This window comes from Hippoglossus stenolepis, chromosome 21 (assembly GCF_022539355.2).
Source record: "Hippoglossus stenolepis isolate QCI-W04-F060 chromosome 21, HSTE1.2, whole genome shotgun sequence".
Lineage (NCBI taxonomy): Eukaryota > Metazoa > Chordata > Actinopteri > Pleuronectiformes > Pleuronectidae > Hippoglossus > Hippoglossus stenolepis.
The window spans coordinates 17926112-17952523 of NC_061503.1; the positions used below are offsets into that span (position 1 = coordinate 17926112).

At 44.6% G+C, this 26412-nt stretch overlaps 4 protein-coding genes across 4 annotated transcripts in view; 2 read left to right on the plus strand and 2 right to left on the minus strand.

The window, feature by feature from the left end:
• Positions 1-73: 73 nt before the first annotated feature.
• g6pc1a.1 (glucose-6-phosphatase catalytic subunit 1a, tandem duplicate 1) lies at positions 74-3102 on the minus strand. The gene is made up of 5 exons (XM_035146012.2): positions 2880-3102; positions 2677-2786; positions 1239-1344; positions 1037-1152; positions 74-877 (listed from the first exon to the last, which is right to left on the minus strand). Exons 1-5 carry the CDS (start codon positions 3095-3097, stop codon positions 375-377), a joined length of 1053 nt encoding a protein of 350 aa, XP_035001903.1. The 5' UTR covers positions 3098-3102; the 3' UTR covers positions 74-374.
• Positions 3103-4494: 1392 nt separating this feature from the next.
• On the plus strand, positions 4495-7107 carry g6pc1a.2 (glucose-6-phosphatase catalytic subunit 1a, tandem duplicate 2). The gene is made up of 5 exons (XM_035145965.2): positions 4495-4792; positions 4884-4993; positions 5340-5460; positions 5800-5915; positions 6195-7107. The coding sequence occupies exons 1-5, from the start codon at positions 4560-4562 to the stop codon at positions 6695-6697; spliced, it is 1083 nt and encodes a 360-aa protein (XP_035001856.1). The 5' UTR covers positions 4495-4559; the 3' UTR covers positions 6698-7107.
• A 1021-nt stretch (positions 7108-8128) lies between these two features.
• LOC118100418 (zinc finger protein ZFP2) lies at positions 8129-11955 on the plus strand. The gene is made up of 3 exons (XM_035145499.2): positions 8129-8335; positions 8983-9165; positions 9631-11955. Exons 1-3 carry the CDS (start codon positions 8218-8220, stop codon positions 11193-11195), a joined length of 1866 nt encoding a protein of 621 aa, XP_035001390.2. The 5' UTR covers positions 8129-8217; the 3' UTR covers positions 11196-11955.
• The window catches only part of LOC118100414 (ankyrin-3), a 92421-nt gene continuing 77722 nt past the window's right edge, over positions 11714-26412 (minus strand). The window contains exons 37-46 of the mRNA XM_047338263.1: positions 22929-23003; positions 21381-21512; positions 21127-21270; positions 16627-17296; positions 16333-16516; positions 15961-16044; positions 14734-14817; positions 14295-14528; positions 13462-13533; positions 11714-13236 (exon numbers count right to left, since the gene is read on the minus strand). Coding sequence (XP_047194219.1) covers positions 13486-13533; positions 14295-14528; positions 14734-14817; positions 15961-16044; positions 16333-16516; positions 16627-17296; positions 21127-21270; positions 21381-21512; positions 22929-23003 — 1655 coding nt within the window. The 3' untranslated portion in view covers positions 11714-13236; positions 13462-13485. The remainder of the gene's footprint in view (positions 13237-13461; positions 13534-14294; positions 14529-14733; positions 14818-15960; positions 16045-16332; positions 16517-16626; positions 17297-21126; positions 21271-21380; positions 21513-22928; positions 23004-26412) is intronic.

Here is a 26412-nt window from a genome sequence, read left to right on the forward strand (position 1 = left end):
TGTGAATTAATCAGTATCAGTCTTAGACGTTCAGAAAAAAACCTTGTAGTTAAAAATCACGACTCTTTTAAGGTTAGTTTCAATTGCATCGTTTATTCGTCACATAAGCTGAAAGAGAACTGACAGTTTCCTGAGGAGCTCAGTATATTTGTAGAAAAATATTTGTTTTACATCAATATCAATATGGAAAACTTCTTTCTTTCTAAAACTGATATCCAACCTCTCATCTAACCCCTATTCAGCAAGAATGTGAATATTACTACAGTTAAAGAGCTGCAGGCCGGCACCGTAACTTCAGGGACCAAAATGAACATCCTTTATGAGAAGAAACAATCCTTTTAGAAAACTAAACTAACAATTGACTTTGAGCTCGATTACATGTTCTTCTCTTCTTTCTTTCCCTTGCAAATCCTGCTCAGAGCCGACGGCACCACAGTGGTTGGGATTAAAAGTGCAACGGCGCTCTTTCCGAAAGACAGGAAATAGAAAGTCAGGTGGTTTTCTGAGGAGAATGTCCATCCGTCCAGCAGCTGAAGCAGGAGCAAAGAGATTATAATACATCCCGCCTTGGAAGCAGCACTTCTGTTCTTCCTGTCGCTGGGGAGGGGCGAGTGCAGGCCCAGGCCCAGGCCGAACAGGCTGCCCATGTTCCGCAGGAGGCTGGCGAAGGGCGTGCTGTCCATGTGGACCCACTCGGGCCTCACGCACCACTTGTGGGCTTTCTCCAGGGTCCAGAGCAGGTCCACACCCAGAGCTTTGAGCAGGAGGTAGAAGCCGACAGCGAAGGAGGTCAAGAAGACGGTGCTGATGAAGTATTTGTTCATGCTGGCGCTGTAGATCCATTTCTCCTTAGAGACAACTGCAGCTACGAGGACACCTGACACAAAAACATCAGACAAAATCACAGCCGTAGAAGAAGTACTCAAATCATGAAAAACTGTTCAAATACATTGGTTTTACTGAGTGTTGTTATAGTTATAAAACAGGACCCTCATAAAAGGGTTCACATAGTCCAGATGTGTTGGTCCAGACTAACCAGTGATGACTCCAGCGATGACCTGGTGTGGGAAGTGTGCGGCCATGTAGACCCTTGAGGTGCAGACCACCAGCTCCACCAGGCCCATCAGCAGCCACAGGCCCATCTGCAGGAATCTGACAGGGAGGGAGTGAACGCTGAAGGTGAGCACACAGAGCCCAGAGGTTCAGAGAAATGAGTCATTGCGATAACGCAGACTCACTTGTACAGTAGAGGTGGACATCGCTGCTCTGTGGCCATAGAGAGCAGCGCCGTAACCATCACGTACCAGACGCCAGCCGCGCCCATAGCGTGACCTGACGGACTTCCTGCAAGAGCACACTCTTACTTTAACAGATTAAAACAGGTTCACTCATCAGTGACGGCTTCTGATGTCCGGTTTTAGAGTGAAACGTTTTTGGCTCAGTATATGAATAAAATCTTTATGAGTATAATGAATCGCTCAAAGGTCACATATTTGTAAAATATCAATAGAAACAGGTTTTGTAACAAAATCAATTTTGGTTTTTATTATAACTCCACTGTACATAGTCCAATCGTCCCCAAATTGCTCGCGCTTCATCAGAGCCCCGGCCTGAACAGATCTATTAGTCTGTATGTAGTGATAGTGATAGCGCCACCTACTGCCAAAAGGAGGTAAGCCTCGTTTTACAACTTTAATTTGATTTACATAAAACTTTCACCCCGTGGTCTACACTGGATTTGCAGCTCTAGTTTGTGACTAACTATTTAACTCCATCCAGACTTTTAAATAAAAAAAACCTTCAAACGATTCATTAAGCAAAGATTTCCTTGTGGTCAGTTTGCTTTAATGTCAAAGTGTCAGTGCTCAGAGATTCCTTTGAAGTCTTACGATGTTGCAATGGTGAACGATTTATACGATTGGAAGAGAAACAAGAGAGTGTTTTTGACCTGAACAGATCTATTAGTCTAATGACCTTGACCCATCAGCCTCAACAGTTTACCTTCTGGAGCGACCAGGCCAAGCAACACTCTCACCAAGTCTGGTGACAATCCCTCCATGCATTGTTGAGTTATTTTGTACAGACACACACACATGCAACAAATATAATATCTACATCAGGTTTGGTTATAATTTAACCTGAGAAAAATATAATCAGGAAAATGGAATTAAAGTATAAAAAGTATTAAAGGCAGGAAAATGTCCCCGTCACTGTTATATCATTATTATTATTATAAATTTCACTGATGCAATAATGTGTAAACAGCATTTTAATGTTTACTGGTTATGTAACATTTTCAATAACTCATTATGGATTATTAATCTGTTGAATATTTTTGTTTCTATTCAATCAATTGATGAATGATTTAGAGACGTATGAGTATGAAGTGGCAGAAAGTATCTCGTGTAAATACACTTAGATAAATTCCCCAGTCCCAACTGCTGACAACCAGGAGATGTTATATAAAACAATTTGCTGATTAAAGTCACTACAAGAGGCCAAAGGTTGTGGAGTTTATAACTAATTTATCTCGTTGGAGATTATGTTCATTCATGCAGAGAAAACCTGGAACGCTTCAGATAATATGGGGAAACAAATCAACGAAGGGCAATCGATCATCAAGCCGAATAAATCTCATCAGACAGTGATCCTGTGCAGCTCTGCTCGGTTCTCTACCTGGTCCAGTCTCACAAGTGATGGGGAACTGCTGCAGAAAAGGAACCGGATCTGCTCCGTAGAACCGGGTCTCGTGAACCCACCAGTAGGGTCTCTCCCCGAAGAGAACCCTGCAGAAACCAACAAGAGTCAAACTGCCACTTTCCCTCTTTAAGTTTGTTTTCTTATAACGGGGACTTCCTTATCAGATGAGGACAGTTTACCATTTCAGGACCAAGTTGAGCCAGTCTCCGATCACAGCCACCCAGATGAGCCGGAGCCCCGTGTCCCTCCGCAGGTGGAACCAGACCGGGAACAACCAGAAGAACGTGGTGTGCAGATCGGCCACCGTGGACGCCAGGTGGAAAACACCCCCGTAGCTGCTGTATGTGGTCTGCAGGTGGACGGCCAGCTCAACCCCCCAGCTGTGGAGGAGATCCATGATGCACTGAGTCTGGGGTGTTGTTGGTTAGGTCCAGGTTCTCTCTCAGCCCCCGCTCTGCCACTGTGTGATCCCCACTGGACTTTACTCAAGGCTGGCACATTTGTTTGCCTTTTGGACAGTACTGACGGTTCCTTAACCTTTAACCCCTCCCCCCGAGGCCAAAATCCATCATTACAGAAATCAGCTGCCACCGGTTATTTCTAGGAAAATCTCTTTTTTCTGTGATCAGTGAAACAGAAACGTAGCTTGTGTTCCCACAGTGAGCCAGCAGCTTGTGAAATCCATTGATCTTGGCCCACATTTTGTCTGCTGCGTCACATTAGGAGCGTCGGTCCTGTTTCCTCTCCTCCTTGTGCTTGATGAGAGAAAACCATCATGACCGACGTGTCCCAGGGAAGGAGATAAACCCTGAGCTCGTGTGCGGGGACGTCCCCGTCAGACGGAGCAGCCACTTGTGTTCGACCTACAACCTGCCAATCTGCTCCTCCTGTGTTATCACCGACTATCTGCACAGCTCCGACTCAGTCCACTCACTTAATCATTGATGTCCTTATGCAACCTACAACTGGGTTACTCCACTGTTCTGAGAGGTGCCGTGTTTTCACCAAATCATCAAAAAAACACATTACATAACTGGGAAATTATTACTTGCGGGGCTGAATGCATGGAGCAGAAGAGATCTGGAAAAACATCATCCTCACAGTCACAGTTAAATTCACCAGATTTGGGTCTGAACCAAATGCACACACTCACAGATTTTCATCAAGATGCATGAATTATTCTCTGAGAATCGCACAAAATGCCACATTCCTCCACAAAATTTCATGTTGTGCTTTTTGCATAATCCTGGTAACAAACACACAAATTAGAAAAGCACTAAGAAGAGTTCATAGCTCTGCAGACACTCATCTAGATCCAGGAATTACTCCCGGTTCTTTCCTGATGTCGCATCCCTCCACCAAGTTTCATGGTGATATATGTCCTGTAGTTTTTGTTTAATCCTGGAAACTAATAGACGAACAAAAAGAAAACACAACCTCCTTGTCAGAGGTAAACGTCCTCATAGTCGTCTAAACCTAATTTCACTCAAAGAAATAAAGAATGTGACGTACAGGAATATTCTGTGGCAACTGTTTGTTTGCAGATGATTGGTTTGATCCTCTCTCTGTATGTTAAGTACAGTAGTTCAGCGAGACAGATACCGATTGACGTTTTGCTCTCATGCTATCTTTCCCTCTTGTTTGTGTGACAAACCTCCCAAACTCCCCTGACTCCCGGTGTTTTATTGCACATGTGCAAGGTCCAAAGATCAGCGTGAGCATGCGTTTGGGTGGTGGGTCCCTCTGGTATAAAACCAACCAGCTGTGTCACTGATAGCAACAGTCCCTCTTCTTTTTTTTGGTCTAACTCGCTCACTCTTCTCCAGACGGACATTTCTCCCCCTGCTGCAGAGGCCCAGATGCTCAGCGCCGTCATGGACGCCCTGCAGGGTTTTGGGGTGAGCACCACCCACTACCTGCAGACCAACTACCAGGACGCCCAGGGCCTGTTCCTCTGGGTGTCCTGGGCGGCCGACCTCAGGAACACCTTCTTCATCTTCTTCCCACTTTGGTTTCACCTGCGAGCCTCCGTGGGCATCAAGCTCATCTGGGTGGCCGTGGTCGGGGACTGGCTGAACTTAGTGTTTAAATGGTGAGACGGAGTAAATCTTTGACTTTGTGGGATTAAACATTCTCAATTTTCTGAGATTATAACTGAGGCTGTGTTTGTGTTTTTCCTGCAGGATTCTGTTTGGGGAGAGGCCTTACTGGTGGGTCCACGAGACGGCTCACTATGCGAACACCGTCCGTCCTCACATCGAGCAGTACCCCATGACCTGTGAGACTGGGCCAGGTGAGAAATCCCACTTCACCTGCATGCATGGATTTATAAAAATGAGTTAATGAGTTATTAATCCGGCCTTGTCATCATATTAAGATTTTGTCTGTCATGTGTTGGGAGAAGTGAAAACATTTTGCAAGTATTTAAAGTTCCAATTCAATCCATTATAACTGTTTAAATGTGCATTTATGAAGCGGGACATCATTAAAATCTACTTACAGTATTAAAAGTAAAAGTATTTGTCCCCTGGGACAGACCGACCATCCTGAGACAATGTATTTCCACCACTGTCTCTCTTAATAAAGCAAAATCTGTCACCCAGCTTTGAGTTGAGTTAATCAGCCTCCGATCTTTCCAGGCAGCCCCTCCGGTCACGCCATGGGAGCCGCTGGGGTCTACTACACGCTGGTGACCTCCATCCTCGCCCTCATGATCAGCAAGAAGAAATATGGAAGCAAGAAATCCACCAACAAAGAGTGGTGAGTGGTCTCAGAGGTCTGAGAGAATCACTTTGTTGTCCTGCGGCTTGTTTTCCACTCACACCTTATCACTGTGGACACACTATCTGTCCCCTGGTTGATCATTGACTCCTCAGAATCTGAATCTTTTCACATGGCTTGTTGTGACGTCCAAGCAGCTGAGGTTCTCATGATAAGCACAGAAAAACTGTGTCAATTGTTTTACGGCTTTAAAAATGTGGACTTGCTTGTCATGGGGCAAGAAGCCGGAGTGATTTACAGCATCAAGCATCTTCTGTCTCGTGTCAACGTTTGTATTTTCTCTGATGTAATCTGTTCAAATGTGTGTTTATTGGGCAGGTACCTGAAGGCCGTTCTGTGGACGCTGTTCTGGGGAGTCCAGGTGTGTGTGTGTCTCTCCAGGGTCTTCATCGCCGCCCACTTTCCCCACCAGGTCGTTTGCGGGGTTATCACAGGTCAGTGTGGACGTCAGTAGACGATGGGATAACAAATTAGAATAATGGTAAAAGTGAAAGGTTTGGTTTCAGAAGTCAGGACTTGATGATAAAGCTTGTGACTGTGCTTTCCATAACAAGGAAATGTGTTTGTTGATACCTGATACTTTCTGATCTCACTAATCAACTGTAAATAAAATGGCAGGCTCTATGCTGCCTGGGAGACAACACCCAGGGCACCAAAGGGGTGAATAATGTGTTCAACATTGACCTGGGCTTTCGAACATGTGTTGCTCTCAGGTATGATCGTGGCTGAAGCCTTCAACAGAACCCAGTGGATCTACAACGCCAGCATGAAGAAGTACTTCTACACCACCCTCTGCTTGACCTCCTTCGCTGTCGGCTTCTACCTCCTGCTCAAAGCTCTGGGTGTGGACCTGCTCTGGACCCTGGAGAAAGCCCACAAGTGGTGCGTGAGGCCCGAGTGGGTCCACATGGACAGCACGCCCTTCGCCAGCCTCCTGCGGAACATGGGCACCCTGTTCGGCCTGGGCCTGGGCCTGCACTCGCCGCTCTACACCGAGACCAAGAAGAGCAGCGGCAAGGTGATGAAGGCGGGCTGCGTCATCAGCTCCCTGCTCCTGCTGCACCTGTTCGACTCCTTCAAGCCTCCCACGCACACCGCGTCCCTCTACTACCTGCTGTCCTTCTGCAAGAGCGCCGCCGTGCCCCTGGTCACCGTCAGCATCATCCCCTACTGCGTGCACGGAGCCCTGAGCCTGCAGAGCAAGAAGGCAGCGTGAGCGGTGGATCAGATCATAAAAGACTGATGGAAGTGCAAGAGTCTCCGACCGATCCTCAGGAGAAACAGAGGAGATCAACGAGGGATTGTCACTGGTGCCTTTTGAACACTGAACTGTGTGTGTGACAATATGTGAAAAGCACAACCCAGGACGCCCGGCAGCACCTCCAAAGACATATTCTGAATTTATTCAACAATACCACGATTATTGGACAAACAATCAGCACAAGTCACTGTTTGAATTTTCAGTCGCTGTGTTGAAACTCAGTCGAAGGACAATATCGCTCACTCACAGCTCTGATGTGTTATTTCCCATGTAACAATAATGTATTTTTAAATGTTACATAAAATATTTTTGAGACAGTTTTGAATATTTTTTAATAAAAATCTTGAAAATGTATCAAATGACCTGATTCGTGTTTTACTGCATCACACGAGTGCACTGGACTAAAATGTCATTTCTTTTGATCTACATTTACTGATATTTAACCACATATTCATCACATATTCAGATGTTTTACTAAAAAATAAATGAATGTTTGTCTTCAGACTGAGCGAACAACTGGACCAAAGGTTTCAGTTTGACCCTTTTACCTTTGAACCAACTTCATTTACTCTTGTAATCGGCGCTGTGGCCTTTGGCCTGACTTGGCAGCGAGGACACAGATGCACACACGTCATACATCTGTCTGTTGGGGAACATAAGGCCGGCGGTGTGAGCCGAACATTCAATATTTGTCTGTTTGTGTTTTTTGCAGAACGCACACGTGACACCGTCGTGTGTCACGGATGTTTAGTCACCCAGAAAGTCATGTGACCCTTGATGCAAACAACCTTCACATAGGAAAAGACTCACAAATATGTTTATAGGTGACTGCCCTTTTATCTGTCTTATAGATGCGTTAATAACTTTTACTTAAACCTGATCTCATTGAGATAAAGTAGAGTAAAGCAAGCAGGAAGAAAAACAAAGCATGTGTACAAGAGAACATAGATATTACAAAAGTACACGGAGACATTAAGACATTAAGATCTGATTAACCGATTAATCATTTAGTCAATCAATATATTTATTTCCCCAAAAAAACTGTCATATGTATATTTTTGTTTATAAAAAAACAATTTCATATTTATATTTAGTTTGTAAATATATGTACAAATTTTACTTTTGTCTCTAAACAATTATATATTATCTATATGCCTGTTTTTCACAATGTGTACTGTGTTATTTCTGTTTCTAAAAACTGTGCAACGTGTATATTTTTGTCTCTAGAGAATATTCAATATGTTTATTATTGTTGTTTTCTAAAAACATGTAATATGTTTATTTCTGTTTCTAAAAAAACTGTGTAACGGAGCATGATTTAATACTGGAGGACTCGCGGGGGGGCGCTGTGGGGCCGAGCAGCTGATTCTCGCCCGGACAGGAAGAGGTGGACCGGAAGTGATCTGCAGAGACACAGTGTGAAACAACCTGAGGCTGAAGGTGTGACTGAATGTGAGGAAGAGGAGCAGAGCATCATGTCGGGGCTGCAGCTGATGAAGAGGCCGCTCAGCGACAGACTGAGAGCTGCTGCTCAGCAGATAGTGACTGTGCTGCAGGGGAGGGTGATGAAGATGATGAAGATGATGAACCCTGGTTTGTAAATGTTCTCCTGTTGTTTATGTTTCAGTTCAACAACAACAAGCTTTTTATCAAACAGTTTATCTGATTAAAATATTGATTAATATCCCTGAAAAGGTTTTTAAAATGTTTAATTTTGAAAACAACAGGACTTCCCATATCATATTTATTCATATAAATCGATTATTTTCTATTATTGGATGATTGATTCGTGTCTTTTTATTGATTTCTTGACTATTTAATTACTTCTTTGTTCTTCAAAATGTCAGAAAATATTAAAACATGTTTCTAAGTCTGAGGCGACGCCTTTAAAAGTCTGTGGTTGGATGAAAGATTCTGTGAAGCAGCAAATATTCTCATTGGAGAAGTTAAAACGAGACTTTTCACTTATTGTTCCATAAAAAGAAAGATTCATAAATCCTCAATATGCAGTTTCCATTTATTTTTGTGTCAGTTAACTAATTGATTGTGAATTGTTGAAGTGTGACAGTAGCCACAATATTTGATGATTATCTTTCCACCAATTGAATGAAACTAGTCAAACCCAGATATATCCTGCATTTTGAAAACTGTGCGTGCAGCTGAATTATTTTTGACATTTGCGACATTGAGAGTCGTTTCACTATTTTAATTTATTGTTTTTTATTCTGTACTTCCTGCAGAGTCGTCAGCCGAGCACCAGAGGGCCGTCGTGCACAAGCGTCTGTCGGTTGTCGCCGACGACATCGTCAGGATCCTGGAGGAAATGATGAGTGAATATGAGGCGGGTGTTTCCCGTTGCCATGACGACATCGAGCAGCGGCGCCGACTGCTGGACGTCACGTTGAAAACAGAGACGGACTCGGGTACGTTTCACATAAATCAAATTTATTTTACTATCAGCCGTTCTTGTAAAAACTTGACACAGCATCACAAATACAAATTAATTTTAATATATAATGAAACTTTTTATTTGTCTGATATTTCCTTGTAAAAAATTCTTGAAAGTTTCCAGGAAAGAAACGTGGTTTGGTTCTGATTATAGAAAATAACAGATTATTTTAATGAGTTTATTTAGTGATTATTAACATCCAGATGAATTTCCATGAAAAAAAAGAAATGAAGCGTTAATAAACGTGGTTATGGATTAATTCCTCTGATACACAGTTTTTCTGCTGTTTCTGTTTGTTAGTTTTAAGAAACATGGAACAAGCAGTGTGACAGATATATTCAATCATTTATTATTTTATATTGCAAATCTTTGAGGTGATGTTACGCTCACACACACAGTTTCTGTATCTTGATGCTGAACTCTCCGACCTCCTCCTCAGATCGACTCTCTGGGTCGGACGTTTCCTCTGAGCAGCAGAGACGTGAGCAGAAAACATCCGCCTCACCGCAGTTTAAAGACGCGTCCACAGAGACGGACTCTGAGTTCTCCCACACTCGGCCTTCACATCTTCACCCAACACCAATGGTGGAGAAGGGCACCTCCACGACGATGGAAACAGAGACTCGCGGGGAGCAGTGTGTGCTGCCACCTAGTGACCGGGAGGTTCTGTCGTCGAAAGACTCAGAAGCTGCGAGTGAAAACAACGACAGCAAGAAAGAGCTGAACGATAAATCAGACACGAGAAGAACTTTTCCGAGCCTGAGACAAAGCCATGCTGCTTTCCACGGCGACGCCGGCCTGACGACAATAAAAACGCACACAAGGAAAAACACGACAACAGACAACAGTCAAACTACCGGACAGAGCTGCTGCAGAGTGTGTGGAAAGTTTTTCCGCTACAAACGCTCTTTTCTGAAACACGTTCTTCAGCACGAGCACAGCGCCGACCTGTGTGGAGTCTGTGGGAAACGTCTGGAGGCTGACGACAGCCTCCGGCTTCACTTACAAACCCACAGAGAGGAGAACATCTGCAGAGTCCAAGCAAGCGACAAACAGTCGGAGGCAGACGCTGAGAGTAACGTGGGCGACAGTGACGAGGACTGGAAGGAAAGCGAAGGAAGTGACAGCGAGGACGTGGACAGCGATAAAGATGAGACCAAAAAACGAGGGACGCAAACTAAAAGTCACGCATCAAACAAACCCAAAAAACCAAGGTACCAGGATTTACCTCACGTGAAATACTGCTGCAAAGTGTGCGGCAGGTCTTTCTGCTACAGAGCCTCTTTCTTGAAGCATGTGCAGGAAGACGAGATGGACACGGACCTTTGTGGCGTCTGCGGGAAACGGTTTGCGACTGAGGAGAACCTGAGGCTTCACTTGCAAACGTACATCAGATCCAACGACTGTGAAGTCTGTGGCAAACATTTTGACGGCCACCAGCAGCTGGAGATGCACATGAGAACCCACACGGGAGAGAAACCGTACATCTGCAGCGTCTGCGGCAAAGCCTTCGCTCAGAACGGGAACCTGATGGGTCACATGAGGAGGCACACGGGCGAGAGGCCGTACGTTTGCAGCGTTTGCGCTCAGGGCTTCAGCTCTAAAGAGAGCATGAGGGATCACATGCGAATCCACACCGGGGAGAAACCGTTTCTGTGCAGCATCTGCGGAAAAGGATTCAGACAGAGGGGGACCCTGAAGACGCACATGATGATCCACACGGGGGACTTCCCGCACCGATGCATTATCTGCGACAAGAAGTTCTTCAAGAGCGGCGGGCTGAAGATCCACATGCGGTCGCACACGGGGGAGAAGCCGTTCCTGTGCAACATCTGCGGCAAAAGCTTCACGGCGAACAGCTCGCTCAGCAAACACATGGGCGTCCACGATCGAGACCGATCGTACGGCTGCAGAGTGCGAGACAAACGGTCCTCGAGGGAAGAGGATCTGAAAAGACAAGTCCAGACTCACGGGGATGAAGCCGCGCAGGTGACGACTCTTTAACGCTGAATCACAGACGGACGGAAAACCAGAAAACTGGCTGACGTCGGCGTGGAGGCATTCAAAATATCATTGGTTTAGAGATTCTGTTTTCCATCTTTCCACCTTCTTATAAATGTCCGTACAATGTCAGTTTAAATTTAAGTTATAATCATCGAACAGCTAATATTATATTTGTATTTTACATACAATGGTGCAACAGTTTATTATTTAAAATAATAAATAAATGCAAGAAACTCTTTGAGTCTTTAAGGTTTTTTAGATGCAACGATGTCCCTCAGTGGTTTTCACACTTCAGTCAAGACCCAACAGAACCTGTTACGTTATGAAAACACAAATCAGTCTCCTCAATATGCCAGAGTTATCTTAAGTTCGTTAAAAGTAATAATCAGATTCATAATGTGATCATTTAGTTACCTCCACACTTTCTTTGATACATTCGCTGTTGAGGTTTTTCCTCGTTGAAAATATGAACCTGTAAAAAACGATCGACAGGCAGAAACCAGACAGACTCACAGACGTGTAGTTTAAACACAATTTATTTTTCTGCTTAAATAATTACTTGGATCATCCAGTGTAAGCTATGTCGGTTCATCATACATGTCGGTACCAGATTTATCATCAACAATGGATTCTTACGGTGGCTTTGTATGAAAAAAAGACAAATGAAAAATAAAATTAAACAGATTTACAGAAGAACAGAAAATCCGATATTTTAATGTTACATCAACACTGATTATTTTTTGGTGATTTTAGTCGTTAATAAAAAGGATCAGCTTCGAGTGACGGGGCTAAAAAAAATTCAATCCTCTGTTCTAGTGTAAAAGGAAATAAAGATAGAAATCATCAAACCGTCAAAATAAAACAGTCCCCTTGTTAAAAAACCACAGCAGAACGTAAAAGCCGACACTCTCACTTCTAGTTTGCCTGATAGACGAGATACAGAAAGAGGTTTTTATTTAATGTCACACACACACGGGGCTGCGAGCAGTATGGAGGAAATGCAATGTGGCGGAGTGCAGGTTACATTCAGGGACACTCAGTAACTTGCCGAAGCGTAAAAATGAAGCTTTGTTATCTTGCTGCTTGAGTGCGGAGTGTGTGTGTGTGAGTGTGTGTGTGTGTTATAAAAAACTAAAAACAGTAATAGATGACAGGTGGTTGAGTTATTGTGACAGAATTACCAGATCCTATTACAGTGCATTTGAATTAGGGGAGAAACGAAAGTAAAAGCGTTAAAGTAACCCGACGTCACATGCAGCAACATCATCATTTCTCTGACGACAATGTTCCACAGACGGAGCGGAAGAAGCTGCTGTAAAGAAACGTCCGTTTGAAAATCAAGCAGTTATTTTTTTTTTTTTCATTTGTTTCCCTGTTTACATAGAGTTTTTTCTTAATGGTTTCCTTTGGGACGAGCACGTCAGGTCTCACGCTGCCGACCTCAATACAAACGCATCCACTCTGCGAAGCTTCAACTCAAATCAGTGCATAAACAATCTGTGGAGCTACTGATTTTTTTCTTTAAAAGATTTTTATACAGTGTCATTTATATACAAGAAAATACCCCCATTTACTATTATATTTCATTTTTTTTTTTTTTTTAAAAAGAACAACGTGGTACAGCCCAACACTGGGGGTCCAGGAGGAGAAAATAGACCATATAAGGCGAGTGTCTGAGAGAGAGAGTGAATCGCACGTCTTCCTTTATCTTTTAGTGTTTTCCCCGTCGACGCCGTCTTTGGCCACAGACGTTTCGCGTCGTGAAAGACGAAAAGAAAGTTCCAGCTCACGTCCGTGCGTGTCCTTCGGTGTCGCTTCCCGGACAGTGAGTGAGTGAGTTTGGTGACATGCTCATGCGAAATCAAAGGAAAGTAACTTGTTTTTGCGTCGTCTTGAATTGAAGAAGACCATGCGTTGTAGAGGGAAAGCGTCAGACACGTAATTTGGCTGATTGACAAGGCGTCGTCTTTGTTTTTCAGGGACTTGAGTCCGTTTCTCCTCCGAAGGGCGTGTGTGGTGTCGCAGGTGGACGTCCGTGGACCTGGAGGAGAAAAGAGAGCACACATTTTAAAATCTCGCGTTGCTGCAAATGGATTATTGCAAAACATGTGACTTCAGAGGGAGTTTTGACCTTGATCTTTGACCTTTTTCCGCCAAAATCAAGTGAAAGTTTGTACATAATTTTAAGAAATTCCCTCAAGGCGTTCTTTAGACGTCGTGTTCACAACAATCGGACGTACGAATGACCCACAAACCAGCTTCTTACCAGGTTCAGTTCAGAGCTCCGCCGTTATGACTGACTCTTCTTCCCTTGTTTCTTGTTGGCGCCGTTTCCAGACTTGAGAAAGACAAACAAATAGGTAAAAGGAGACGGAAAGAAGAAAAGGCAAACGTTAGCGATGTCCTAAATATGACGGAGGTGTGTTAGTGAAGCGGATTCAGCTCAGCTACTGAACGTCGACACATCACAGGCTGGAAAAGAGGTAAAGACAAGAAGGAAGAAAGTTAAAATGACCTTTACACGTTTCCAAACCACGGACTGTAAATAAAAATGGACGACATGACAGCTCCACAAAAGCGAAGCCAAATCATCTTGATCACCCCCTAGTGGCTGGCTGCAGTATAAGGTCGTAAACTCCTCCATGTTGGCAGATTTAGTTTTCTGTTGTTATCACCCTGATGTACTTGTTTGAAGCGGAGACACGTCGTCCATCTTTATCTACAGTCTATGTTCCAAACGGAATCAAACACACGCATCACATCACTTTGTGTTAAAAGGGAGAAAAAACAGGGGAAACGTTTGTAAGATTAGTGATTTTCAGGTCCAATCAACAAGCTGACGAGGCTGTTGGTTGACGTGGTAACACTAACTGCTGCACTACAGAGGGAACACACAGCACGACACAACCACTGCAAACTACACAACACCTGACGACCCTGTAACGACCCTGCAGCTCTGTCACCAACACCTTCTCTGGCAGAGCTGGGTGTTAGTCCAGTGACAGTTCGGTGATTCAAACCGACGACGGCTTCATGCAGGTGAAAGTGATCCAGAAAAAGCTCGGCGGACTAAGTTAGACGGTCGGTTTTAACGCCAACCTCGGTTTTCCCTCTCTGGGCCTCCTCTCCAGACTTCTCCGCCTTGTGGCCCTGTCTGGAGCGTTTCCCTCTCTTCTTGCCCTTCCCCCCCGAGGCTCCTGCTCCAGGAGAAGGAGAAGCAGCGTCTGCTCCACCTGTTGCTACACCACCACCACCAGCAACACCACCACCAGCGCCTTCACTATCCCTCCTTTCTTCTGAGGTGACCACGCGACGCACCACCTTTCTTATCACCTGTAGGGGGCAGAAGCGTGTCAGGGGGGGAATGCAGGAGTTTGTGAGGAGAAATAATAGACAGAAGGACGAGGGAGGGTAAATTAGAGTGTAAGAGGTGTGTGTTCAAGTGTCTTGGTGGTACAATAGTGTGTGTGTGTGTGTTTGTGGGTCTGTGTGTCTGTTTGTGTGGAGTGTGGAGGGTGGAGGGTGATGATGAGGTTACTTTTCTGGTGACCAGATTCCCGTCTTCATCTGTGAACTGCTCCTCCGTCACAGACTCTCCAGGAATGTTTCTGGCCTCCTCTCCCTGAGGTGAAGGTTTGAATGTGGATGGAGTGAGGAGGAGGAGGAGGGAGGGAGGGATGGGTGAGGAGGAGGAGGGAGGGAAGGATGGGTGAGGAGGAGGAGGGAGGGATGGGTGAGGAGGAGGAGGAGGGAGGGATGGGTAGGAGGAGGAGGGAGGGAAGCACGGAGGGGGTGAAGGTAAAAAGTTAGGAGGCGTATTAATGGGCGATTCAGAGATTTGATTTACAAACAGACTTTAGCATGCCTGCAACAGCTGCTGTGAAAATGAAGAATAAGTGGATTTTCATTCATCAACAAAAATAGATTCTGCTCTGTTTTTCTGAAGGAAACCGACATGGCTCAATCTCCTCTGAACAAAATCAATAATCAATAATCCATCAGCCAGGAAGCAAAAACCAAACACCAAACACCAGGGCAGGTAAAGTAGTGACTCACAGCAACAGGCAGTGAGTAGCACTTCATGCCACAAACACAAACACACACTGTCTGGCTCCTTCTCGTCTTTTAAATCTCTCTTTAAGCAACATTATATAACTGTTACTGAGCAACAGCGCCCTCTGCAGCCACACAACTGAAAGGTGGACATTACCCATGATCCCCGGCTTCCTGAAGCAGAAACGTTCTCCATATTCACACTCACTGAACCATCAAACTCTTACTCTATTTGGAAACTGGAAATCTTATTAAAAAAAAGTTGTGTAGTGTTGCTTTAATGAGTAATTTATGAAAGTGTGCTATCTCAGGACTCTAAACTTCTTTGAATAAAGTTTCATCCTCCCTGATTTGCTAAATCTATTTCCATTTACCTTCATAACATTTAGTTTTTATCCTCCTGTAAACTTTCCCACATCGGCATGAACATAAAAACAATTTAATGATATTGTGACTAAAAGTAAAAGATCTTAATCACACAGTTGAAATGAAAATCCACTCTGACGCGTTCATTTTCCGTCACACTGACTTACAAACACTGCAGCTGCACACAAACACGGTAAAAAAAACATCTGTGCAAACACCGACGCAGCAGGAAACGTCTGTTTCAACGTCTCTGTGACTCATTCTCCTTCACACACTTGCACGCGGAGTCTTAATGCGAGCGCACTGCACACTGACTCCAGGTCTGCACACACCGGGTCTCACACACCTTGAGGATGACCCGTCTGCGGAACACCCGGGTGGTGACAGTGGTCTCCTCGTCAGAGCTGGACTCCTCAGCTCTGACGCTCCCCTGACGAGCAGCGTAGCATTAATGTGTGTTTGAAGTGTGTTTGTGTGTCAGTTTAACACTTTGTGAGATTCCTTTTTAAAGGAGACATATCATTGCTCGTGTTACAGATTCATAATTTTAATAACGGAAAAGGTTTTAATGCTGTAATGTTCAGAAAACATCACTTTCCTCAGACTGTCCATTGCTGCAGCTCCTCTTTTCAGCCTCTGTCTGAAACTCTTGGTTTTAGTTTCTTCATATTTGTGCACGTATTTCACAAAATACTCTGTCTTGACGTTTGACTCTCACCTGGACTTTGTGCTGGGACCTGTCTCCGGCCTCGTCCCGTCCTCTGCTTGGTCCCGCGGTGCTGCTGTCCTCCTTCCTCTTGGCCTCCTTGTCCTTAGCTTCCCTGGCTGCGCCACTTTGACCCCCGTTCTGTCTGGTGGTCGGAGGCAGCGGCTGCTCCAGTGAATCCGCCAGACTGTCAGGGCTGTAAAACACAGTGAGGAGATTTATTGAGCTGCCATCACAGAACTGCTGGTCTGACAGTGAACGCTGGTGTGTAAATCTAAAGACTGACAGGATGAAGCCGTATCCTACCTGCCCCCCTCGGCGCCGTGCAGTGCTGATGACTCTGCGGTGGCGTCGGACATCTCTCCTCTCCAACCTGGAACTGAACACACAACTTTTTCTGCTTGCCGCACTTGTTCCAGGATGGCGTTCACCCTCTCCTCTGTCATCTCCTCGTCCTCCAGGCCTCCCTCCAGCTTTATGTCCTCCAGCAGACTCTGCAGCCTCTCCTGGGTCATCTCCTCCTCTTCTTCCTCTTCATCCTGCCCTCCATTTCCAAAAACAGTGTCTGAGGCAGCACGTGCTTCTTGGTGTCCCTCCAAAGCAACATCTTGCCCTGCCTCTGTCCCATTTCCTGATTTCTCTACTGTTCTTCTGTCATTACCTGGCCTCTTATAAGAAGCCACTCCCGTCTTCTCTTCCAGGCTTTCTCTAGCGGTCAGGGTCGTGTCTTCTGCCCCAACGATGGGGGGCTCCGGGGCTCCGGGGCCAGGGCCCTGGGCGACGGTCGGGGGGCTGCTGCTGGAGGTACTGGTGGTCTGTGTGAGCGAGAGGTCGCTAGGTCTAGTGAGCGTGGTCTTGCTAGGGGAATCTACGCTAAATTCGCCTTCGCTAAAGAAGTCGTCTGAGCGCAGCGGGGTGGGGGGCAGGTAGTTCAGGTCTGTGGGGGTTTTCAGCTCCAGATCTATATTGTGGTACCCTGGGTGGATGGCAGGAGTAAAGGATTAGAGGATGAGGGGGTCGAAGAGGGGGGAAAGATAAAACAAAAGAGGGGAGGAAAGGAGGAGGGGAAGGAGAGGTAGAGTGGTGGTGAGGTGATGAAATGAGAAACACTTGGAACATCTAAAGGTTCAAAAGTCACACAGGTTTGATCCCAAAACAGTTTAAAACTGTTGCACTAGCTTTTCAGTGTGAACGAGCTGTGAACACAACATGGACAAACTCACTTTATAAAGTTAAAGTTGCCAATTTTACACATCCTGCAGACGTGAGTTCTATCAACATTAGAGGTTCAGTCCATAAACTCCTCAGGAAAAAGTTCACTGACGTTATAAATCAAGTGAGAAGTAGAGTCATTCTCTCATAGACTTCTATAGAAACTGAATTATTGTAAAAGCAGTGGAGTCGCCCTCTGCTGGCCATTCGAGAGGATATAGTTTCAGGCACTTCCGCATTAGCTTCACTTTCAAAGAGAGTTGAAAACAGAGTGAATATTGAACCAGCATTTATCCGGTGGTCAGAATCACAACTTTAATAAATGCTAACGTGGCTTGATGTCTGCAGGATGTGTAAGTTGACATGTCAGCGTTCAGAGCTCATAGACCAGTACAACGTGTTCAACGCTGCTTTAGGGATTTTCCTCCTGGGACCTTGTGTGTGACAGCTGAACCATCACAGCAGGGACGACACATGATCAGATCACAAGAAGATGGAAACAGAAATGAAAGTCTCAAACACAATAGAAAATATATAGAATAGAAACTTCACATATACTGTTTTTTTGTTGTTGTTGAAATTCATAAAATCAATCACGTCGCCTGCAAAAGTTCCTCAGGAAGTGAAGGGAGTTCCCGACCAACTTAACTTAAGACCCAGAGTCGTCGAGCTCTTTGAAACAAGCTCGACCTCATCGGCTCAACAGTTTCTGCAGTTAACGAGCAAAAGCTTGAGCAGAATCCAGGTAAATTAGTCGTGTTGATTGACACAAAGAGGCAGAAGAGGAGCAGAGCAAGACAACAGGCGTCTAAATGTAAAACTCAGGAACAGAGCGATCCCGTCTGAAGTAACAAGGGACTCCCGGAGGTAAGGGGGAGGGAGGAGGTGAGGCGGGAAGTGAAGGGGGAGGAGGAGAGGGGTGATGTAGAGGAGGAGGAGGAAGAGGGGAAGACGAGAGAAAGGTCGGAGGAAGAGAGGAGGCACAGATTAATGAGGCAGAGGGGGGAGTAGAAGGGGGAGAATGGGGAACGTTAACAGAAGGAGAAGATGGAAAAGGGGGAGAGGAAGGAGCGGATGAGGGGAGGGGGGTGCAAGAAGAGGGAGGAGGCGATTTTACAGGTGCAGGATTGGGAGGAGGGCGAAGAACGAGAGGAGGAATGGAGGAAGGCGGAGGAGAAAAGGGCAGACGGAGGGAAGAGGGAGGAAGGTGAGGGGGAGAGAAGAACAAGGAGCAGCTAAAAGGACTCCGAGGGGTGGAGGGGAGAGGAGGGGAGGAAGGCAAGGTGTAGAAGTGAGGGAGGACGGGAGCGACAGGTAGGAGGTAAACAGGAGGTGTCGAGGGGGGAGACGGGAAGTGAAAGACGGAGGAGGGACTAGAGGAGGAGGTGATGGAGGAAGAGGAGGGAGCAGCAGCAGGGAGAGGAGTGACGGCCTGAGACGTTTGAGGACACGGGAGGATCGCAGGAGATCTGAGAATCTTAGGAACTACGTCAGTTATCACACAGAAAAGAATAACAAATAAAAAACAAACACAGAACAAGTGTTAGACGATGAAAAGACAAACGTGTGAGCATGTAGAAACCAGTTAATGCACAGACAGTGGAGTGAACATGTGAGTGAGGAAGCCGTTTGAGAAGCTGCAGAAGCGGAGGTTTGCTTATCTCAGCTGATAAGCAAGAAAAGAGGCTTTTAGGTGGAGAGCAGCAGCGTCAAAAACAGAGTGAAACCCACACAGCGTCCGTGAATTAGCAAATGTTAGCCATTGTTTTGAAATTAGCCGGTTAGCTGTGGTGTGGTAATTTGCTTTTCGGGAGTTAGCCACTAAGAAGCGAGAGAAGAGGAGGAGGAAGAGGAGGAGGAGGAAGAGGAGGCTGCTGGCGTCAAAGCAGGAGAAGCTGCAGCGGAGCGTCGGGGGCCGGGAGGCTCGGAGGAACCCAGGAGATGACAGCTACAGAACAGCTGACAGCAGTGACACAGAAGCGCAATTATACACCGTGCACTTTGAGAAAAAAAAAGGTGTTTCGTTTTCAACATCTCGCGAAAGTGTCACCTGAGGCCGAGCACGTCCTCGTCGACGTGAGGCTCACGGAAACACCCGGGGACGTGTTGAAAAGGCTCCACCCGTTTGAAAGTGTGCTAAAAGTGTATTGTTATAAAAAGCCGACAACATCTGAACAGGCAGCCTCTCACACAGAGCCAGAGCCATGCATCGTGTGTCTGTTTGTCTGTTACATGTCGGGTTCATCTTGACATAAAGATCATCTTTGCTCCAGGGTTTGGTCAAAGCAACCGTTTCACTGATCCTTGTGTTCAGATGACTTTTTTTTAAAAACCCTGATTTGCAACGAGGACCATTTCAGATTTTTGCCTGGAGTCGTAAATACAACCGCTGACTGGAGAAGAAAGACTTTTTCTAATGTATATATTGTTTTATATTTTTGGCAAATTGGTAAGTCCGACTATAGCTAATCACACTTTTTGTTTGTAGTTTGCTTCTGGATGTACAATGTTCATACTGAAGTTAACGTAAACATGAGATGATTCTGAATAACAAGTTCTGAATATGTCTCCTTTCAAGTGTTAAGTCACTGAATTGAACAATATGTGATATAAATATGATCTGTACACATATGTAAGTACTTTATCTGCTGAGTAACTGCACAGCTAAAGTACAGCTCCAGTGGCTCAGACGTCATGTGATAACTTTGCCTCAGAGCTTGAAACTTCCAGAGTGACAGGCCAGGCTGCTTCATGAAATGTATATTTTTATAACCACACTTTCCTCAGCGTTCTGAAATGGTCCTCACTGGGTCCGTCAAACAAAAATATAGTGACTGCCACATTTAATTTTCATTTCAGAGGAAAGAGAGAAATACAGAAAGAGGGATGAAAGGACTTCATACTGGTTAAAAGCAAGCATGCCATTACTACAGATTAGTTAGGGTTATGTTTTTTGTAAGTGTTTAAATAGCAACTGACACAAATCGATCACAGGGAATAAATTTGAAACCTGCGAGGTACAGATAAACATGAGGAGCCGGTGCCCTAACCCAACTGAAAAATGTGCTTCAGTGGTTGTTTCAGCAATGAGATCGTCGACATTGTTCAGATGGGACAGAAGCACCAGTTAATTGGCAGCTTATTTTCGTCAGGATCATGCTTTTTCGGGGACATTTTAACACATAGTAAAAAAGTCTCATGCACCCAAACTGGTACAGACTTTCCTGCACTTATCTATATATCAATAAATATACATATAGATATATAGATAATCACCCAAATATCTATCACTTTCCATTCATGTTCCAGTGACTGAGTGCTACGGATTAACTGCCCAGCGTTGGAAAAACTAACAAACCAACTGGAGTGACTGCATCATGACGACGACTCTACTGCTACTATCAGCTGATGGTCCGTTTAACTACGAGCTCAGTCGTTTTTCTATTAGCTCCTAATTTACTTCCACTACTCGGTTAAGCCTGATTGGTTCTGGATTTGTTTCCTGACTGTCTGGCTGAGAGAAGAGGTGAAGAAGGGTGAAGGGATAGACTGAGAGATAGACTGAGAGTTCAGCTAGGGTGGGCTACACTTTACCATCGGACTGATCCGGGAATACTGCGTTATCATCGGCAAAGCAGCGTGTGCCTGAAATGTTACCGTAGTCAAATATGGGCCCTTCCAGCAAAGTCACAATATCCAACCGATTGATCTTAGTCAGCACCGCAGTTAAAGCGTCCGCTGGAAGGGAGAAACAGAGACATCACGTCAGTGCCTCCACACTTTATACACAAGTAGACCTGGTTATGAACGACAACACACACACACAGACACACACACACGCTACTTACTTGTGGCATTTTTACCATCCCTGTGCACCCATTTCTTTAGGAGCATGAAACTCTGCTCTGTCAGGGAATTGGGGTTTTCCACTCTGAATAAGTTGATTTCCTCCACAGAGAAATCCATCTCCCTGGCCAGCTCTGCAACAAACAGCGACAATTAAGAAGATGATCTTTTTCTGGAGAAAGTCAAAACAGAAAAGTCTCATTTCAAAAACACCACTACTATCCTCCCTTTTGGTTTGAACTGTGTGATACTGTGTTATATAAGATAAAAGAAATATACTGATCTTGTAAAAATGAATAATGCACAAATACTGAGTCTGCTGTTTACGTATGAAACATATCAATTAGTTATGTGGAGAAAGCCTGAGAGAGAGAAGAGGAAAAAACATATATCCAATAGTTCTGTATGTCATAATTGGTCCTTTTTGGATTTTCTTTAGATTCTTTATTTCCTTTTTGCTGTGTGTGTGTGCGTTTTAATTTTGTTATCTGACTGTAGCACTGACAACATTTCCGTGATATGTGTTAGAACTTTCCCTTTTATTTATTCCCTTCGTGCTCGTTCACTAAATAATTACAGCTGCCAAACCCAGTGTGAAAGAAACGAGGGAGTGAACCTTGTTCAGACGAGCGCACAAGCTGTAAATCTATAAACCGTGAGAACATAATGTTCAGCAGATCTGCTTGTTTCACTGCAGCTCCGCAACAAGCAACACACGTTAAATATGGATTAGCATCCTTTCCCCCGACCGAGCACTCACTCACACACAAGTACTCGCACTCGCGCACACTTTAGAGGATGACAGTGCAACCCACTCACACACATGCACGCAGGCGTGGGGCAGTGCTGCAGTGCAGGTGGAGGCTCGGACTGAACTGCAGAGGCCACACCCTTATCTCTACAATAAACTGTGTGCAGAGATACCATCGCTCTGTTGCTCTTAGAAACACTCCAACGCAAAGCTGGAGTCTAAATACACGTCTATACAACCTTTTAACTGTTAACATAAATAACACAAGGATTATTTGATACATTTTTGGGGACTTTACTCCAAATATGTCTCTGTTTAGATTTCACAAATTAAATTAAAAAGCAATTTGAGTATTTGTAATTCTCCTGTAATTTCCTACTTAGACATTGAATGTGTATTGATGATGATGATGATGATGATGATGATGATGTACAGTTTGTGACTAACACTAGTGCACTATCACTGCAGCACTGCTGAGTCAAGACGCTCTTTACCAGACGTCCACCAGATGGCAACAAACACTGTGAAACTGGTGGTCTGAGGGCTGGACTGAATCCAGCTGATTCATGCACACTGGGCGTTCTGTATAATTCACAGGATGAATCCTCCCAGTTAGAAAACCATCAGTATCGAATCCAGTGCAACGACTTGAAATGAATAAAAGTGCATGAGTTTGCGTTTTAATTGCAACGCTGCAGCTTTTTTGTTTTCGTCCTGATTTCCATAATAAATACTAAATTCTGCTTGATGCTTGTTCTTGTGGTCGACGTGTGCAGAAGCGAGACGTGTGTGAACTCACCGGTCCAGCTGAGTCCGAGGTGGTCGGCTACTATGGCCATGCGGAGGTCTGTTCTCTCACAGGGACTCTGAGGGCCTGTGCGGCGGAGCGGGGAGGGGCAGGACACAAACAGTTAACAATCCCCGAGTCAAATGAGGTTCTTATAAAATGGCTGCAGAGGGGAGCAATGATATTTGATGGGAAAAAAAAGAGATTGGGATTGTGAACTAAAGTCTGATGTGGGCTTTAGATGTGGTGTCGCCATTATACACACTGAATACCTGGTGGGTGGATGTCTTTCTAAATAAGATGAGTTTCTGCCTCTTTTGAGGGAATTTTAATGTTTAACATAAAGACCAACTTTAGCTCACTGTCCCATGATACACCTTTAAAAAAAAAAAAACAGACAGATTTTCTGGCCAGACAATCCTCAATGATTAGATACGAATGTTTGTTTATGGGAAATTATTCGACATTGGAAAGCAGAAATATACTTCTTGTTGAGAGTTTGAAGATATATTCATATTAAAGGAGACATATTCTGGTCATATTCAGGTTCATACTGTTAATTTGTAGTTTGTGGTTTTAGCTCCTGTCTCTTTAAGGCTGTATTCTTGCTTATGTTTGCAGTAAATAAAAATCCTTTATAAACACACTAAAGGAAAGAAAAACTGAAAAAGCATAATATGTCTCCTTTAATCAACATTCTCATCTGCCTGTTCAATACGAAGCTGGAGCAAGGACATGGCTTAGCTTAGCTTAGCATTAAGACTGGAGACACATGGAAACAGCTAACCTGGCTCTGTCTAAAGCTAAAAACAACCCAGCACATTACCACCACAAACTATATGTTATATCTAGAAAATAGACCATTTCTTTTAAATTACTAAGTCTTGAGAAATGCAGTAACTACTGTTTTTGGGGCTAACACTATGAAGCATAAATGAGAAAGCAGATTTTTACAAAATACAATCACGAGCCTGAGGATCTGTGAGGCCAGAAAAGAAAAAGAAGAACAAAAATCACACTTTCACAGTAAAATGTAGGATGTTCAGTAGAATTAGTATTAGTAGTAGTAAGAGTTCAGCGTCAAAGACTCTGGTATCACATCACTAACAACACACGATCTACCATCAGGCAACATTCCCTCCCACTGGAAAAAAACAATTCACGGCTTTAAACTTGAAATCAAAAGAAATCCAGCGGCACAAGGTTTTTTTTCCCACCAGCGTAGAATCGACACCGTCCCGTGCGGCTGGCGTTCGCGATGATTGTCAAGTTTAGTCGCTGAATTGTTTTCGCAGTGAACTCAGAGAGCAAAGGTACCACCCAAGAATATCTACAGACCAGGCAGGCAGACCAAAAACAAACACAAGGTCATATTCTTCACAGACGGGTCATTTTACAAGTAGGCCTTACTCATGTCTAGAGTGGAGGTGGGGGGGTGTGGTGTCGTGTTGGTGAGATGCAGAACTACCTGAATCTTGGTGTGGTATGAAACTGAGCATCTAAACTTGTGTGCTTATTTGCAAACCGATGCTGACGCTGACTGAAATTGCACTTCCTGTACCTTTTTCTGTACACCAGAGAAATCCCTGTCCTCCGTAGTAAAGCTTTTATTATTTAAGAGGTGAAACAATAAGAGGTAACTGATTTTGAGTATTTCTCCTCCAGTCGCTGACTCTCCGTGTTGTAGCCTTTACGTCTAAATCAGACAGCACAGGACACAGATAACAAGAATGACAGGAAGAAGTGACAGCTACACTTACGTCACATCACAAATCAACCACAACGGCTACATGCATCTCACTGAGAAAGATAGAGTATAACAAGTTTTTAGAAAGAGTTTACAAACTAGTCTTGTTCTCCGTGACAGGAGCCTTGATTGGTTGATCAACCTGACTCCCTTCCTCCTTCTGCTCTTGCTCCTTTTCTCCAAGTGTCCGCCTACTCTTCCTCCTCCTCCTCCTCATCATCTCACTGCTGGCCTGCTCAACCTCAGCTTTCACATCTCTAGCAGATGGTGTTGGTGTGGTGGTGGAGGTGGAGGTAGAGGTGCGTGAAGGGCAGGAACTTCTAGATGTGGCTCTAGATGGCTCTGACAGGGACGTGTTCCTGGTCGTGCTGAGGCTGCAGCTCTCTTCGTCCTCAAGGGGCAGTGTTTTCCCCTCTAAGCTTGTTTCAGCCTCCTTGGGAAGGGTTTGCTTCATATGATTGGCTACCTGGCTACTACCAGACCTTGGTCTTAAGTTTTTTGAGACCACAACACTGTTTTTTCTCCCAGTCTCCATTGTGCTACTTCTACCTGGGATTTTCACAAAACTGTATCTTTGCTCAGTGCTGGATCTGGTTTTAGTTTTCTGTTTACTACCCTGAGTAGTTTTAACGCTTCTATCACAAACCGCAGATTTTATACTAACCTGCTTCTGTGCCTGAGAACATATGGGGTATTTCATGGCTTTTATTACTGGGATTCTAGATTTAGGAAATAAATTCCCAAAGGGGTCTGATCTTTCCCTGACTCTATGCATTGCCCGTTTCCTGTCTTTGAATTTAACAACATTGTCTTGTGCCTTGTCTTTCACTATTGGTCGACTAAGGCTGCATAGTTTGTGGCTAGACACCCTCACTGGTAACCTAGACTTGCATATCTGGGGTTTGACATTTATGGCTCTTGTATTTTTTATTGCTACATTAGGACAAGCCCCGCCTTCCCTGCTGTTCACGTCTAGCTGGTTGAAGGATGCTTCTATCCTGCTTATCTCCTGCTGTCCTGAAGAGGACAAGCTGAACACGGCACTGCCAGCACGAGTGACGTCTGAGTGGTCAGAATGGGAGACATGTATATTGCTACTGGTGTGACTACTCCGTGTTTGGGGATTGCTTATCAGTTGTGAAGGTGCAGAAGAATGATCTGTGCTTTGGTAGTAAGGGATCTGATTACCTGAGGTCCAATCAGAATCCTCTCTTTGCTTGGACATACCTGAAGGAAGTGTGTGATTTGAATAATAATCTGTCACGTCTGACGCATTAAAACTAGAACGATCTATATAGTTTGAGGTTACAGAATAAGAACTATCTACAACCGATCCTGAGTTCATGTCATGGGAATTATTAAAGGTGCCTGTTGTTCTACATTTACAACTGCTATCTGACGAATCAGAGGGTTTATCAGATGACATCTTGAGTCCTGTTCTAAAAGTGGAGAATTTAAGATCAGTGTTGGAAGTGGAGCCTCTGCATGTGCTGTAGATTGCAGCCGGATTTGATATTTCTAGCTGGACAGTGGTCGTCTGAATAGAGACTTGAGGGACTGCTGAGGTATCTGTAGGATCCTGAGTACTAAACTGATTTCTGTCTTGTGAGGAGGCATCTATCTCATAGTCCCTGACACTGTATCTACCCGCCGAGTAGCAATGCTCACCAATCTGAAAAAACTGCAGCCTCTCTTCCACCATGTCCCTCTTGCTCATGTCAATTGCACCACTGCGTGTCATCTCAAACA

What these genes read in the sequence shown, in the direction of transcription:
- g6pc1a.2 (XM_035145965.2), top strand. Translation starts at nt 4,560, where the DNA reads ATGCTCAGCGCCGTCATGGACGCCCTGCAGGGTTTTGGGGTGAGCACC. An exon ending in CTGAACTTAGTGTTTAAATG is followed by an intron (nt 4,793 to 4,883) that starts GTGAGACGGAGT and finishes TTTTTCCTGCAG; the next exon opens with GATTCTGTTTGGGGAGAGGC. An exon ending in CGTTTGCGGGGTTATCACAG is followed by an intron (nt 5,916 to 6,194) that starts GTCAGTGTGGAC and finishes TGTTGCTCTCAG; the next exon opens with GTATGATCGTGGCTGAAGCC.
- LOC118100418 (XM_035145499.2), top strand. Translation starts at nt 8,218, where the DNA reads ATGTCGGGGCTGCAGCTGATGAAGAGGCCGCTCAGCGACAGACTGAGA. An exon ending in GATGAAGATGATGAACCCTG is followed by an intron (nt 8,336 to 8,982) that starts GTTTGTAAATGT and finishes TACTTCCTGCAG; the next exon opens with AGTCGTCAGCCGAGCACCAG. An exon ending in GAAAACAGAGACGGACTCGG is followed by an intron (nt 9,166 to 9,630) that starts GTACGTTTCACA and finishes CCTCCTCCTCAG; the next exon opens with ATCGACTCTCTGGGTCGGAC.
- g6pc1a.1 (XM_035146012.2), bottom strand. Translation starts at nt 3,097, where the DNA reads ATGGATCTCCTCCACAGCTGGGGGGTTGAGCTGGCCGTCCACCTGCAG. An exon ending in CTCAACTTGGTCCTGAAATG is followed by an intron (nt 2,787 to 2,879) that starts GTAAACTGTCCT and finishes TGGTTTCTGCAG; the next exon opens with GGTTCTCTTCGGGGAGAGAC. An exon ending in CATCGCTGGAGTCATCACTG is followed by an intron (nt 878 to 1,036) that starts GTTAGTCTGGAC and finishes TTTTTGTGTCAG; the next exon opens with GTGTCCTCGTAGCTGCAGTT.